This window comes from Coregonus clupeaformis, chromosome 17, assembly GCF_020615455.1.
Source record: "Coregonus clupeaformis isolate EN_2021a chromosome 17, ASM2061545v1, whole genome shotgun sequence".
NCBI lineage: Eukaryota > Metazoa > Chordata > Actinopteri > Salmoniformes > Salmonidae > Coregonus > Coregonus clupeaformis.
This window is the reverse complement of record NC_059208.1, coordinates 25216521-25232991: the sequence shown is the minus strand read 5'-3', so window position 1 is coordinate 25232991 and position 16471 is coordinate 25216521. Positions and strand designations below refer to the sequence as shown.

The window sequence follows — 16471 nt, the reverse complement described above, 5'->3', positions numbered from 1 at the left end:
TTAGTGAGTGCATACATTATTTGTTTATACTGGCCCCCTGTGGGAATCGAACCCACAACCCTGGCGTTGCAAACGCCATGCTCTACCAACTGAGCTACATCCCTGCCGGCCATTCCCTCCCCTACCCTGGACGACGCTGGGCCAATTGTGCGCCGCCCCATGGGTCTCCCGGTCGCGGCCGGCTACAACAGAGCCTGGATTCGAACCAGGATCTCTAGTGGCACAGCTAGCACTGCGATGCAGTGCCTTAGACCACTGCGCCACTCGGGAGACTGGCCCAGTGCCCCGACGAATTGAGGGGGGGTGCAACTCAATATTAGGAATGTGTTCTTAATGTTTTGTACACTCAGTGTATATTTGGATGTTTTTCCCCAATATGAAAAATATGCTTTCACGCTCATTTTCAAAGAAAACAGCTACATCCTTTTTCCTTTCATTGAATGGAGGTTAAATAATTGCAAAACCCTGTGCATAAAAATATATATATTCTACACATAAGGGGCTTGATCATAATCAAGAGTTTGGGCAGGGTTCAACTCAAATTTTCTTCAATCGTAGTCCTGGGGACCCAAGGGGTGCGCAGGCTTTGTTCCAGCCCGTTACTTGAACATCTAATTCAACTAACCAACATATCATCAATCCCTTTATTCCAAGGAATGTAAAGCTGGAGACAATAGAGGCCAATAATAACCTAAATGAACCTGTCCTCTGCTCAGTTCTCCCCAGTCGAATCATACCGAAGACTCTAAAAAATGGGACCGACACCTCTCTGTTTGGCCTTCAGCGTTAAGGAGATGGATTTGGGTAAGGCCCTGCGACAGACTAGTGTCTTGTCCAGGGGTTGTACTGCCTCATGCTACAGAAACAGGAGATGGTCTCCTGCCCTATGGGGCCGTACGTTCAGGCTCGGACAAGGCTGCTCAGTTGTCAGTTGATGACCTCATTGTGGTCGTAGTAGTGCCCCAGCTCAGAGAAGATGTCGTTGGGGTTCCTGCAGCTGAGGTTACAGAAGCAGGCATTGATCCACATCACCTGCCATGTCAGCGTGGCTCCGTTGGGACACTTAAACTCCACCTCGATAGTCTTGGACTTGTAAGGGATGCAGCAGCGATCGTCTGTGGCCATGCAGACGCCACAGTATTTTGGCCGGTAGGGCTTCTTGCTGGTACAGCCTGAGATTGTGAAGTTCTGGCTATGCTCCTCCCTGTAAATGTTCAGACACTTCTTCCCTGGCTGAGGGGTTCATAGATAAACATGGGTCAGAATCAATAATAGATTGATTGACATGGGGTCAGAATACTGTTACACTGTCAAAATGATATTCAACTGTACTGAAAAAACATATGTCACCCATATGATTTAAAACCATGTTCATATTCACAATACATGAGTTGATGAAGTTGGGCCTGGTTTCATTGAAAGCACAAGTGAGATAGTGTGTCACTGTGCATCCTAAATGGCACCCTATTCCCTAAATGGCACCCTATTCCCTATATAGTGCACTACTTTTGACCAGAGCTCTATGGGTAGTACACTTTAAAGTGAATAGGGTGCCATTTAGGACATAAGCTGTAGTCCCGTGTAGCTCAGTTGGTAGAGCATGGCGTTTGCAACACCAGGGTTGTGGGTTCGTTTCCCACGGGGGACCAGTATGAAAAAAATTAAAAATATGTATGCACTCACCAACTGTAAGTCGCTCTGGATAAGAGCGTCTGCTAAAAATGACACACACAAAAAAAAAAGAGACAGATGTTCTCACCTTGATGTGCTTGGTGATGTCGACGTCACAGGGCCGGATGTTGCAGAGGCGGGACTCCTTGATCAACTCACACTGGTCGTTGGCGTTGGAGATCCTCAGGGACAGGCCACGTCCACAGGTCTTGGAACACGGGGACCAGGAGGTGGTCTGGGTAATGCAGTTCTTATGCCAGACCTCATTGTGGCTGGCGCGCACTGCCAAATAAACAGAGGAATAGACTCTTGAATAGGGATGCAAAATTCAGGTAACTTCCCCAAAAATGCCCAGGCTTTCCAGAAATCCTGGTTGGAGGATTCCTGGATTCCCTGCTCAATCCTTCCTGATTTCAAGAATCTTCCAAACAGGATTTCTGGAAAATCAATGGGCCCATATTGCTCTGGTCAAAAGTAGTGCACTACATAGGGAATAGGGTGCCATTTGGGATGCGTTCCATATAATCTAGTACTGTACCCATCTCTGCATGCCTGGGGGCTTCCTTGCGGGGCTTCCTGGGCTCGTCACAGATCCACTGCTCACAGCATCGGCCCGGCAGTTTGACCCGCCTGGGCGTCTGGCACCACACCCGGGGTGGCTGGGAGTCCGTGCATAGCGGTACACAGCCGATGGCCCCGTTTACACACAGACAGCGGTATTTACAGCTGGGTTGGAAGCTCTGGCCGTTCCGGTAGATCACTCCGTCGTACTCACAGCCTGTACCCACCATGTCTGTTTGATAGAGCATGTAAAATAATTAGAATCAGCGCTGCACGGTCAAGTATATCCCCTATAGCAAGGGGAGGCCCGCCGGGCACTTCAATCCGGCCCACGATACATTTTTTAAATGTATTAAATATTATTATATTTGAGTTACGATTTTTGGCCTAAAATTACTAATTCCATGATATACAAACAAGCTCCAATAGATGGCGCTGTAGCCTCTGTATTTGGGCCTACAGTCAGATTCAGAATGCACTCAGTCATCATAGCCACTTCATTGCTTGACGACTTTTGACGTGAAAAATGAGTGCTGCAAAAATGAGAAAAGTGGACTGTGAATGTCGTGTGTTATTGAATGGTCAGCAAAATACTTTTTTACCTGATATGCTAATAAAGTGTTGCCGTTTTTAAGGAATACAATCTCAATCGTCATTTCAAGCAAGCATGATAAAAGTGTGTTAATGCTGGAAAATGTTGTCAAAGTGGTTGTAAAACTTGCCAACTTTAACCATCGTCAGTTCATTCAGCTGCTCAATGACACAGAGGCAGAGTACCAGGACTTGTACCATTCAAATGTGCGCTGGCTAAGCCTGGGAAAAGTATTTCGCCATGTGTGGGAACTGAGAGGGGAGATAGGTATGTTCCTTGATACGGTTGGTAAATCTGACAACTTCTCCGAGTTGAAAGACATACTGGCTGGGCGACTTTGCTTTCGGTGTGGACATATTGGGGCATCTGAACGATCTAAATGTGAAACTGTAGGGAAATTGTGTTTTTGTACATGAACTGTATTCCAACGTGAAAGCATTCAAGGCCAAACTTATGTTGTTCTCCAGAGAAATGAGCAGCCGTGTTGTTCTCCAGAGAAATGAGCAGCCGGTCTCTCGCTCTTTTTCCGACACTGGCCGCACTGGACGCGCCCACATCGCAGTGCCGGACTGAGACATACAGTAGCACTTTCATCGACCTGCATGCTGAGTTCCTGCCGCTTCTCAGACTTCACCAATATTGAGACTGAGCTGGAACTTGTATCATGCCCCCTGTCTTTCGACAGTGAGAAAGCACCACCAGACACGCAATTGGAGCTCATTGGCATCAAATGTGACAGTGCTTTGAAGGAGAAGTACAAAACAGCAACAATAGACCAGTTCTATGGCTCACTAAATGAGACAAAGTTTCCAAACATTAAAAAGCACGCCCAAAGGATGTTGTTTTATTCAGGTCCACATGTGTGTGAACAAACGTTCTCAGTCATGAATTACAACAAATCCCGTCACAGGTCAAATTTAACTAAGGACCACTTGTCAGCTGTTCTGAGAATCTCTACATCAAAGATGACACCAAACTTTGATGCCCTTGCCAAGAGAGGTGACCAGACCCATTGTTCACATTAAGACTCAAATAACCGTGACTGGGGTAGGCAAGGATTATGCTTTTTCATGGTGTTGGTTATGCAGTGAGAATTATCCAGCAATGCACTTGGATACAGGTAATAACTAATCAGTCAGACTTGGGCTGAGGTGATTGGATAACTGTAAATATGGCTCACAATGGAGATGAGAATTGTTCCTTAATATGCTTTAAAAAAACAGACCATTCCAAATTAAACGGATGCTCTTACGATATGTTTGACTCAAATTTTAGATTACTTTTTTTTTCTTACACATCTGCTGTTACATTTTGCATGTCTCCAGTCATATAATATATATCTATTTTTAAGTTTGCATATTGTGACTAAGTTTGATTGTACTTTACAAGGGTAGAGATGCAGGATCAGTGTGTGTGTTTGACTGTGTCTGTGATGTTATAAATTATATCACTTTTGTGAAGATTTTGTGAAAAATGTGTTCACAAAAAACAAGGGTAGACTTCTCAACAGCTTCTACCCCCAAGCCATAAGACTCCTGAACAGCTAATCATGGCTACCCGGACTATTTGCACTGCCCACCCCATCCTTTTACGCTGCTGCTACTCTGTTAATTATTTATGCATAGTCACTTTAACTCTGCCCACATGTACATATTACTTTAACTACCTCACTAGCCGGTGCCCCCGCACATTGACTCTGCACTGGTACCCCCCTGTATATATAGCCTCCCTACTGTTATTTTATTTTACTTCTGCTCTTTTTTTCTCAACACTTTTTTTGTTGTTGTTTTATTTTTACTTTTTTGTTAAAAATAAATGCACTGTTGGTTAAGGGCTGTAAGTAAGCATTTCACTGTAATGTCTGCACCTGTTGTATTCGGCGCATGTGGCCAATAAAATTTGATTTGATTTGATTTGATTAGAAATGGTACAAGGGTAGAATTGTTCTGCAAGCATATGTCCACCTACAGTACACTAGTAGTTGCGTATCAACGTGAAAATTAATAAAGGCTTCACATGTTTTTTCACGCATATAGTATGTGGCCCTTCACTTGGTTTCAAAAACTCAATGTGGCCCTTGAGCCGAAAGGTTCACCCCTGCCCTATAGGTATACATAGGAAAACAAGAAGCGGGATGTACACTACCAGTCAAAAGTTTGGACACACTTACTCATTCAAGGGTTTTTTCTTTATTTTTACATTGTAGAACAATAGTGAAGACATCAAAACTATGAAATAACACATATGTACATATAGCCATATAGCCACCCTTTGCCTTGATGACAGCTTTGCACACTCTTGGCATTCTCTCAACCAGCTTCATGAGGTAGTCACCTGGAATGCATTTCAATTAACAGGTGTGCCTTCTTAAAAGTTAATTTGTGGAATTTATTTCCTTCTTAATGCGCTATGATGAAACTGGCTCTCATGAGGACCACCACAGGAATGGAAGACCCAGAGTTTCCTCTGCTGCAGAGGATAAGTTCATTAGAGTTACCAGCCTCAGAAATTGCAGCCCAAATAAATGCTTCACAGAGTTCAAGTCACAGACACATCTCAACATTAACTGTTCAGAGGGGACTGTGTGAATCAGGCCTTCATGGTCATATTTCTGCAAAGAAAACACTACTAAAGGACACCAATAAGAAAAAGAGACTTGCTTGGGCCAAGAAACACGAGCAATGGACAATAGACAGGTGGAAATTTGCCTTTTGGTCTGGAGTCTAAATTGGAGATTTTTGGTTCCAACCGCCGTGTCTTTGTGAGAAGAGGTGTGGGTGAGCGGATGATCTCTGCATGTGTGGTTCCCACCGTAAAGCATGGAGAAGGAGGTGTTATGGTGTGGGGGTGCTTTGCTGGTGACACTGTCTGTGATTGATTTAGAATTCAAGGCACACTTAACCAGCATGGAATGAGTAGGTGTGTCCAAACTTTTACCTGGTACTGTAGTTGAGACTGTTCAATGTCAGCATTTCAGCTCTAAAGCCTTTCTCAAGAAAGACCAGTCTCAATGCACTGTGGCACACAAAGAAAGAAATGTATCAATTCCTTCGTCTAATCAGTACAACGTCCATTCTCATTACTGTATTTATATTTACAAATTGACTTAAAGGCACAGATGGAGATGGTAGAACGTCAGAACTCAAAGAGGAAAGTTATCTGAGGTGACACTTACAGGCACACACTCCTTTTTCGTACCTCGGCTTGTCCGCGCTGTAGTCGCAGTACAGTCCCTTATGGTAGTCACAGACATCGGCCTCGTTGCAGGTCTCCCCCACCTGCTTGGAACAGGCCTTACAGCAGTCACAGCCGTCCATCAGCACACTGACCCCTGGCGGACACAGGGGGGCGCTCTTGGCACACTTGCAGGGCCATTTGCAGAATGCGGTACGGTTATACAGCTCTATGGTCGTCGTCAAGGGAGGCATGGCCGTGGAATGTAGGGAAAATACCTGTAGGATGGACAGAACAACACTTATGAAATACTGGGTCATACTGGTGGGTTGGTCTTTGGGATGGTCTTGTTGTGATATTCCTGCAAACCCACAGAGCAGAGAGACCAGCAGCGGCTCCAGGTTGATCATCAGTACCTATGTCAATGTTCATGTGCACCAACAACTAATATCCTCTCCTCAGTATAGTGGTTACAGTAGCCAGGGGTTACATTGGGATGGGGCCACCCAGCCAGAATAGTGGTTACAGTAGCCAGGGGTTACATTGGGATGGGGCCACCCAGCCAGTATAGTGGTTACAGTAGACTGGGGTTACATTGGGATGGGGCCACCCAGCCAGAATAGTGGTTACAGTAGCCAGGGGTTACATTGGGATGGGGCCACCCAGCCAGAATAGTGGTTACAGTAGACAGGGGTTACATTGGGATGGGGCCACCCAGCCAGAATAGTGGTTACAGTAGACAGGGGTTACATTGGGATGGGGCCACCCAGCCAGAATAGTGGTTACAGTAGACTGGGGTTACATTGGGATGGGGCCACCCAGCCAGAATAGTGGTTACAGTAGACTGGGGTTACATTGGGATGGGGCCACCCAGCCAGAATAGTGGTTACAGTAGACAGGGGTTACATTGGGATGGGGCCACCCAGCCAGAATAGTGGTTACAGTAGACAGGGGTTACATTGGGATGGGGCCACCCAGCCAGAATAGTGGTTACAGTAGACAGGGGTTACATTGGGATGGGGCCACCCAGCCAGAATAGTGGTTACAGTAGACTGGGGTTACATTGGGATGGGGCCACCCAGCCAGAATAGTGGTTACAGTAGACAGGGGTTACATTGGGATGGGGCCACCCAGCCAGAATAGTGGTTACAGTAGACAGGGGTTACAATGGGATGGGGCCACCCAGCCAGAATAGTGGTTACAGTAGACAGGGGTTACATTGGGATGGAGCCTGTAGTTGCACTCAACCCAAATTTGTTGCGGAAGGAAGTTGTTCTTCCAGGAACATTTTTAACAGTAGTACATGAAATCAGAGCACAGCAAGGGGAAATATGTTTCATTCCAGAGGGAAACACATTTCCAAACTAAGGCCAGGAGTCCCCCCACCAAGCAAAAGATGAAGATCAAGTTGTGTATGAGCTGTAGTATTGTAGACTGAAGATCAATGTAGGGTAGGGTTCACATGCATAACATACTGTACAAGTTTGTACTTCCTTAGTCTTTACATTTATTGAATTTTATCTAGTTCAGCCAGCCCCATGGACACAAACACCAAATTGGCACTAGCGGTTTGGTTTTCCCCTATAAAGTAATGAGTGAGGCTAGTGACTGATAGAAATAAATAACTCTCTGGCCAGGGTCATTCAACCACACCTACCTAATAACACATTTAAACGATATTAGTCAGAGAGAGAACTGAGGTAGTACCTGAGCTGTCATTATCTGAGCTAAAATGAGAGAGATTGGAAGAGAGAGTAGAGGAAAGAGAGAAAGAGAGAGTGGAGGAGAGACTAGAGGAAAGAGAGAAAGAGAGGGTGGAGGAGACAGTAGAGGAAAGAGAGAAAGAGAGAGTGGAAGAGAGAGTAGAGGAAAGAGAGAAAGAGAGGGTGGAGGAGAGACTAGAGGAAAGGGAGAAAGAGAGGGTGGATGAGAGACTAGAGGAAAGAGAGAAAGAGAGGGTGGAGGAGAGACTAGAGGAAAGAGAGAAAGAGAGGGTGGAGGAGAGAGTAGAGGAAAGAGAGAAAGAGAGGGTGGAGGAGAGAGTAGAGGAAAGAGAGAAAGAGAGCGTGGAAGAGAGAGTAGAGGAAAGAGAGAAAGAGAGGGTGGAGGAGAGACTAGAGGAAAGGGAGAAAGAGAGAGTGGAGGAGAGACTAGAGGAAAGAGAGAAAGAGAGAGTGGAGGAGAGAGTAGAGAAGTGCCCGGTCTAACAGTTTCATGACTGTCTAGGTTTCAGTGCTAACACGGAGACAGATTCTCTCTGAGTAGGTCTATTGTATGCTTAATATTGACAACAAGATAATAGCACAGTGTCAATGGGAAACCAATAATGGGCTACCGGTTATTGGCATCGCGCACAAAATGCCTCTGCGTTATTACGCAATTACATTTTCTAATGGATATATGTGCACAACCTGCGATCATTTATATGCATTATATTCTTATGATCGGGAATCCATACCCTGTAATCTTGAAAACCATAGATAAAATACATCAAAAGTTAGTATGAGGGTCAGAATAAAATAAAATAATCGATGCTTACCTGATGAGTGCTGGCTACTATTAGAATCCACGGCAGAAGCCACCTCATTACGAAATTCCAATATTAACTTCATTGAACCCAGAATGAGATTCTTGTAGAAATAGAACGCATCCCACGAGCTCAGATTATTGCAAAACCGTGCTGTTCAAATGATGGCCAGCGCCGGTCAATGCTCGCTACAAGTGAGTCCTTCTGTCTGACGTCAAACTTCGGAACAAGCCCTGTAGTTTTGCTTGAAAGATTTTCATCCCTGCCTTTCTTCAATTCCCACCTCTCCTCCTCCACTAAAAAAAGAGAAAAAAACTTGAGCTGAGCAACAAAAATAAGTAGTTGATACAACGTAATATCATCTTCCTTAAACTTCTCTGTATGTTGATTTATTAATCAAATACATTTTTTAACAAATTCAAACCAATCAACAATGAATCAACCAACCAGCAAAGAAGGTGCTAGCTTGACAGTCTCTGTCTGCCTGCCTGCCTGTCTGCCTCTGTTTAACATAAATAAATTTCATAGCCCAATAAAATGTCCAAAATCCCAATTTAACTCACACATAAACCTGAAGAATAACCTTGCACATACAATGTGTGCTTTCAATAATCCCAGTCAAAGGTCAACTATAAACTTCACTGAAACAGTCACTCCTACAAACAGATGCTCAAATACTTAGTGAACCCTCATTGTTGGGTTTTCAATGAGATGGTGAATTGAACACTGCAAAAGGATAAAAGCACATGTTGTATATGACTTAATTAAACTTCATTTGGGCATTAATTTCTTTAACGTGTTCAGTACAGTACTGGCTAAACAAAGCTATACTTTGCACAAGGCCTACTGTGTTTGCTTGTGAATATACATTTTGATACGGCGATCAGATAGTCGTTCTTATTTATTTCCAGTCTTGGATATGGGGGCTTAGTAGCTCTGGTCCTCTTGAAGAGGCTCAGCGTTCAGTGTTAACAAGCCGCACTAGCGCCCTGGACCAGAGCTTAGAAACGGTACAAGAGGAGTACTGTATTAATCCTAAAAGCGGATAATGTATCCTCAGTCAGAGGATCATATCCTATGATAATCAGACTGGCCAAACCTCCGGAGGGGATTGGGTATCCCAGCAGGATATTTCTAGCAGATCTCTGTATCCAACAGAGTAGATTCACTGATCTGGAGAATGACTTTAACCTTGGTGTGTTTAAGAAATTAAAACACACAAATAAATCCACCCTTTGTCCTTAAAGCAGTTCTAGAAAATTACCAGGTGGGTTTTGGTATCCTAACTCATTGCTTTATCCTTGGATGTAGGTTGTTGCTAATTGACGCTGAAAGGGTCACTGCTTTTTGGAGAATACAGGTGTAGAGTGGCTGGTATCCTGGCAGGTTTAAAAGATACTGTGTCCCAAATGGTACCCTATTCCCTACATAGTGCACCTCTTTTGACCTGCAGTGCGCTACTGTGTATAGGGAATAGGTTGCCATTTGGGACGTAGACAGAGAGGATGGGAAATCCCTAATTTAACTGTAGCTAACCTGTTGACCTCTCTGAGGCGGACCATTAACCCTCGGAACACTGACCTGTTGACCTCTCTGAGGCGGACCATTAACCCTCGGAACACTGACCTGTTGACCTCTCTGAGGTGGACCGTGAACTCTCGGAACACTGACCTGTTGACCTCTCTGAGGCGGACCATTAACTCTCGGAACACTGACCTGTTGACCTCTCTGAGGCGGACCATTAACCCTCGGAACACTGACCTGTTGACCTCTCTGATGAGGACCGTGAACCCTCGGAACACTGACCTGTTGACCTCTCTGATGAGGACCATGAACCCTCGGAACACTAAGGAAAGTCCCATCTTCAAAGGAAATGTAGATAATTTTTTCAGTGACAACAGACTTGTTGGAGGCTCCTAATTAAGCAAACAACTGGTTAAGAAGGCAAAAATGGGTGTTGCTAAAGTATGTTGAATATCACACAATTTACAGTAGAGGAACCAAGGCTCAAGGCTCATAAACATATATGTTATGACTAGGGGTGTAACGATCAATCTACTACATCGATGTATCGATTTATATTCCTATGATCCAACTACATCAATCTGTGCTCGGCGAGTTGGCCTTTTGGACAACATATATCGATCTAACATCGTTTTAAAATGTAATAAATCGATTGTATCGGAGAGTACGACCCTGCCTTACACAGGAAGCGGCACAGGTCCTAATCCAGGCACTTGTCATCTCCCGTCTGGACTACTGCAACTCGCTGTTGGCTGGCCTCCCTGCCTGTGCCATTAAACCCCTACAACTCATCCAGAATGCCGCAGCCCGTCTGGTGTTCAACCTTCCCAAGTTCTCTCACGTCACCCCCTCCTCCGCACACTCCACTGGCTTCCAGTTGAAGCTCGCATCCGCTACAAGACCATGGTGCTTGCCTATGGAGCAGTGAGGGGAACGGCACCTCTGTACCTTCAGGCTCTGATCAGTCCCTACACCCAAACGAGGGCATTGCGCTCATCCACCTCTGGCCTGCTGGCTCCCCTTCCTCTGCGGAAGCATAGTTCCCGCTCAGCCCAGTCAAAACTGTTCGCTGCCCTGGCACCCCAATGGTGGAACAAGCTCCCTCACGACGCCAGGACAGCGGAGTCACTCACCACCTTCCGGAGACATTTGAAACCCCACCTCTTTAAGGAATACCTGGGATAGGATAAAGGAATCCTTCTACCCCCCCAATTGTAAAGTGGTTATCCCACTGGCTATAGGGTGAACGCACCAATTTGTGAGTCGCTCTGGCTAAGAGCGTCTGCTAAATGACGTTAATGTGCCCTTGAGCAAGGCACTTAACCCTAATTGCTCCTGTAAGTCGCTCTGGATAAGAGCGTCTGCTAAATGACTAAAATGTAAATGTAATGTAAATGTATCGATACTAGGAAATAACCCATTGGATTTAAGCACGTCAGACTTTATATGGATGTTTTTTCTTAGCACTTTTAATGATAAAGGCTTTAAACATTACTCGATTCAGTCTGCCTATCCGTGACGTCATCGCGCCAGCAGCAGCGCAAAGGCGCCAAGACAACAAAACATAGCATGGCGGACGACAGAGGAGAAGCCGACGAGCGAGAAATTATCAAGCCACCATTGCAGTCCTTACAAGAAACAGGAATCTAGGAAACTTCACCTGCACTGTCCAGTATCCAGGTATTTATTTCAGTCACACTGGTTGAATTTTTGGCTAAAAGGTTACTGAATCGATTTCAAGTCACTGAATCGTTTCGGATCGTATCGTTCTAAATGAACCAATATCGTCCTTGAATCGTATCGACAACCACGAATCGTGATACAAATCGAATCGTTGTTAAAACGAATCGTTACACCCCTAGTTATGACTGTTTGAATTCTTAATAGAAACATTGATATAGGACTATTTACTTGACACTATCAATCTTTGGAACACTATCACAAACACTGACATTTGTTGATTGGGAGATCGTCGATGCATCCCAAATGGGATGAAGTGCACTACTTTTGACCAGGACCCACATGGCTCTGGTCAAATGTAGTGCACTACATAGGGAATAGTGTGCCATTTAGGACGTAGACCAGCCTGCGACACCAGTTGCAACATAGCAGGGCCTCTTGAACTGGTAGTTGAACTAGAGGACAAGGAGAGGTGTGATAGGACTAGCATTAATCTGTATAGAGGACAATTTTTTATACATTTTAACATTTTAGTCATTTAGCAGATGCTCTTATCCAGAGCGACTTACAGTTATTGAGTGCCTACATTTTTTTTTTCATACTGGCCGCCTGCGGGAATCGAACCCACAACTCTGGCGTTGCAAACGCCATGCTCTACCAACTGAGCTACATCCCTGCCGGCCATTCCCTCCCCTACCCTGGACGACACTGTGCCAATTGTGCGCCGCCCCATGGGTCTCCCGGTCGCGGCCGGCTACGACAGAGCCTAGATTCGAACCAGGATCTCTAGTGGCACAGCTAGCACTGCGATGCAGTGCCTTAGACCACTGCGCCACTCTGGAGTTAGATGAGAGGTGTGGTGTGGTAGGACTAGCATTAATCTGTCTAGAGGACAAGGAGAGGTGTGATGAGATAGGACTAGCATTAATCTGTCTAAAGGACAAGGAGAGGTGTGGTGTGATAGGACTAGCATTAATCTGTCTAGAGGACAAGAAGAGGTGTGGTGTGATAGGACTAGCATTAATCTGTCTAGAGGACAAGGAGAGGTGTGGTGTGATAGGACTAGCATTAATCTGTCTAGAGGACAAGGAGAGGTGTGGTGAGATAGGACAAGCATTAATCTGTCTAGAGGACAAGGAGAGGTGTGGTGTGATAGGACTAGCATTAATCTGTCTAGAGGACAAGAAGAGGTGTGGTGTGATAGGACTAGCATTAATCTGTCTAGAGGACAAGGAGAGGTGTGGTGTGATAGGACTAGCATTAATCTGTCTAGAGGACAAGGAGAGGTGTGATGTGATAGGACTCGCATTAATCTGTCTAGAGGACAAGGAGAGGTGTGGTGTGATAGGACTCACATTAATCTGTCTAGAGGACAAGGAGAGGTGTGGTGAGATAGGACTAGCATTAATCTGTCTAGAGGACAAGGAGAGGTGTGGTGAGATAGGACTAGCATTAATCTGTCCAGATCACATACTGCAGCCATGAGGTGGAATGTGTACAACATACACAGAAGAGTAGTAGTAAACCCTGTAAGGTTAAGGCCAGCTCAGTCAGTCTCTACAGTACAGTATAAACCATGTAAGGTTAGGGCCAGCCCAGTCAGTCTCTACAGTACATTAGTAACCCCTGTAAGGATAGGGCCAGCTCAGTCAGTCTCTACAGTACAGTAGTCAACCCTGTAAGGTTAGGGCCAGCTCAGTCAGTCTATACAGTACAGTAGAAAACCCTGTAAGGTTAGGGCCAGCTCAGTCAGTCTCTACGGTACATTAGTAACCCCTGTAAGGATAGGGCCAGCTCAGTCAGTCTCTACAGTACAGTAGTCAACCCTGTAAGGTTAGGGCCAGCTCAGTCAGTCTCTACGGTACATTAGTAACCCCTGTAAGGATAGGGCCAGCTCAGTCAGTCTCTACAGTACAGTAGTCAACCCTGTAAGGTTAGGGCCAGCTCAGTCAGTCTCTACAGTACAGTAGAAAACCCTGTAAGGTTAGGGCCAGCTCAGTCAGTCTCTACGGTACATTAGTAACCCCTGTAAGGATAGGGACAGCTCAGTCAGTCTCTACAGTACAGTAGTCAACCCTGTAAGTTTAGGGCCAGCTCAGTCAGTCTCTACAGTACAGTAGAAAACCCTGTAAGGTTAGGGCCAGCTCAGTCAGTCTCTACAGTACAGTATAAACCCTGTAAGGTCAGGGCCAGCTCAGTCAGTCTCTACAGTACAGTAGTAAACCCTGTAAAGTTAGGGCCAGCTCAGTCAGTCTCTACAGTACAGTAGTAAACCCTGTAAGGTCAGGGCCAGCTCAGTCCGTCTCTACAGTACAGTATAAACCCTGTAAGGATAGGGCCAGCTCAGTCAGTCTCTACAGTACAGTAGAAAACCCTGTAAGGTTAGGGCCAGCTCAGTCAGTCTCTACAGTACAGTATAAACCCTGTAAGGTCAGGGCCAGCTCAGTCAGTCTCTACAGTACAGTAGTAACCCCTGTAAGGTTAGGGCCAGCTCAGTCAGTCTCTATAGTACAGTAGTAAACTCTGTAAGGTTAGGGCCAGTTCAGTCAGTCTCTACAGTAGTAAACCCTGTAAGGTTAGGGACAGCTCAGTCAGTCTCTACAGTACAATAGTAAACCCTGTAAGGTTAGGGTCAAATCAGTCAGTCTCTACAGTACAGTAAAAACCCTGTAAGGTTAGTGCCAGCTCAGTCAGTCTCTACAGTAGTAAACCCTGTAGGGTTAGGGCCAGTTCAGTCAGTCTCTACAGTACAGTATAAACCCTGTGAGGTTAGGGCCAGCTGAGTCAGTCTCTACAGTACAGTAGTAAACCCTGTAAGGTTAGGGCCATTTCAGTCAGTCTATACTGTAGTAAATCCTGTAAGGTTAGGGCCAGCTCAGCCAGTCTCTACAGTACAGTATAAACCCTTTAAGGTTAGGGCCAGCTCAGTCAGTCTCTACAGTACAGTAGTAACCCCTGTAAGGTTAGGGCCAGCTCAGTCAGTCTCTACAGTACAGTAGTAAACTCTGTAAGGTTAGGGCCAGTTCAGTCAGTCTCTACAGTAGTAAACCCTGTAAGGTTAGGGACAGCTCAGTCAGTCTCTACAGTACAGTAGTAAACCCTGAAAGGTTAGGGCCAGCTCAGTCAGTCTCTACAGTACAGTAGTAAACCCTGTAAGGTTAGTGCCAGCTCAGTCAGTCTCTACAGTAGTAAACCCTGTAGGGTTAGGGCCAGTTCAGTCAGTCTCTACAGTACAGTATAAACCCTGTGAGGTTAGGGCCAGCTCAGTCAGTCTCTACAGTACAGTAGTAAACCCTGTAAGGTTAGGGCCAGCTCAATCAGTCTCTACAGTAGTAAACCCTGTGAGGTTAGGGCGAGCTCAGTCAGCCTCTACAGTACAGTATAAACCCTGTAAGGTTAGGGCCAGCTCAGTCAGTCTCTACAGTACAGTAGTAAACCCTGTAAGGTTAGGGCCAGCTCAATCAGTCTCTACAGTAGTAAACCCTGTGAGGTTAGGGCGAGCTCAGTCAGCCTCTACAGTACAGTATAAACCCTGTAAGGTTAGGGCCAATTGAGTCAGTCTCTACAGTAGTAAACCCTGTAAGGTTAGGGCCAGCTCAGTCAGTCTCTACAGTACAGTATAAACCAATGTCAGGTTAGGGCCAGCTCAGTCAGTCTCTAAAGTACAGTAGTAACCCCTGTAAGGATAGGGCCAGCTCAGTCAGTCTCTATAGTACAGTAGTAAACCCTGTAAGGTTAGGACCAGCTCAGTCAGTCTCTACAGTACAGTAGTAAACCCTGTAAGGTTAGGACCAGCTCAGTCAGTCTCTACAGTGCAGTATAAACCCTGTAAGGTCAGGGCCAGCTCAGTCAGTCTCTACAGTACAGTATAAACCCTGTAAGGTTAGGGCCAGCTCAGTCAGTCTCTACAGTACAGCATAAACCCTGTAAGGTTAGGGCCAGCTCAGTCAGTCTCTACAGTACAGTGGTAAACCCTGTAAGGTTAGTGCCAGCTCAGTCAGTCTCTACAGTAGTAAACCCTGTAAGGTTAGGGCCAATTCAGTCAGTCTCTACAGTACAGTATAAACCATGTGAGGTTAGGGCCAGCTTAGTCAGTCTCTACAGTAGTAAACCCTGTAAGTTTAGGGCCAGCTCAGTCAGTCTCTAGAGTACAGTATAAACCCTGTAAGGTTAGGGGCCAGCTAGTCAGTCTCTACAGTACAGTAGTAACCCCCTGTAAGGTTAGGGCCAGCTCAGTCAGTCTCTACTGTACAGTAGTAAACCCCTGTAAGGTTAGGGCCAGTTCAATCAGTCTCTACAGTAGTAAACCCTGTAAGGTTAGAGCCAGCTCAGTCAGTCTCTACAGTACAGTATAAACCCTGTAAGGTTAGGGCCAGCTCAGTCAGTCTCTACAGTACAGCAGTAACCCCTGTAAGGATAGGGCCAGCTCAGTCAGTCTCTACAGTACAGTATAAACCCTGTGAGGTTAGGGCCAGCTCAGTCAGTCTCTACAGTACAGTAGTAAACCCTGTAAGGTTAGGGCCAGCTCAGCCAGTCTCTACAGTACAGTATAAACCCTGTAAGGTTTGGGCCAGTTCAGTCAGTCTCTACAGTAGTAAACCCTGTAAGGTTAGGGCCAGCTCAGTCAGTCTCTACAGTACAGTAGAAAACCCTGTAAGGTTAGGGCCAGCTCAGTCAGTCTCTACAGTACAGTATAAACCCTGTAAGGTCAGGGCCAGCTCAGTCAGTCTCTACAGTACAGT

At 45.6% G+C, this 16471-nt stretch overlaps 1 protein-coding gene across 1 annotated transcript; it reads right to left on the bottom strand.

Annotated features, from left to right (window-relative positions):
- Positions 1 to 309: 309 nt before the first annotated feature.
- LOC121585476 (CCN family member 4-like) lies at positions 310 to 8718 on the bottom strand. The gene is made up of 5 exons (XM_041901819.1): positions 8538 to 8718; positions 6000 to 6276; positions 2210 to 2464; positions 1760 to 1953; positions 310 to 1233 (listed from the first exon to the last, which is right to left on the bottom strand). Exons 1-5 carry the CDS (start codon positions 8583 to 8585, stop codon positions 928 to 930), a joined length of 1080 nt encoding a protein of 359 aa, XP_041757753.1. The 5' UTR covers positions 8586 to 8718; the 3' UTR covers positions 310 to 927.
- Between the last annotated feature and the right edge of the window lie 7753 nt (positions 8719 to 16471).

Excerpts from the sequence above, each read along its gene's own strand:
- LOC121585476 (XM_041901819.1), bottom strand. The coding sequence starts at position 8,585 with ATGAGGTGGCTTCTGCCGTGGATTCTAATAGTAGCCAGCACTCATCAG. Across the intron at positions 2,465-5,999 it reads CGAAAAAGGAGTGTGTGCCT|ACATGGTGGGTACAGGCTGT; the intron begins GTAAGTGTCACC and ends TCTATCAAACAG. Across the intron at positions 1,234-1,759 it reads ACATCACCAAGCACATCAAG|CCAGGGAAGAAGTGTCTGAA; the intron begins GTGAGAACATCT and ends TGAACCCCTCAG.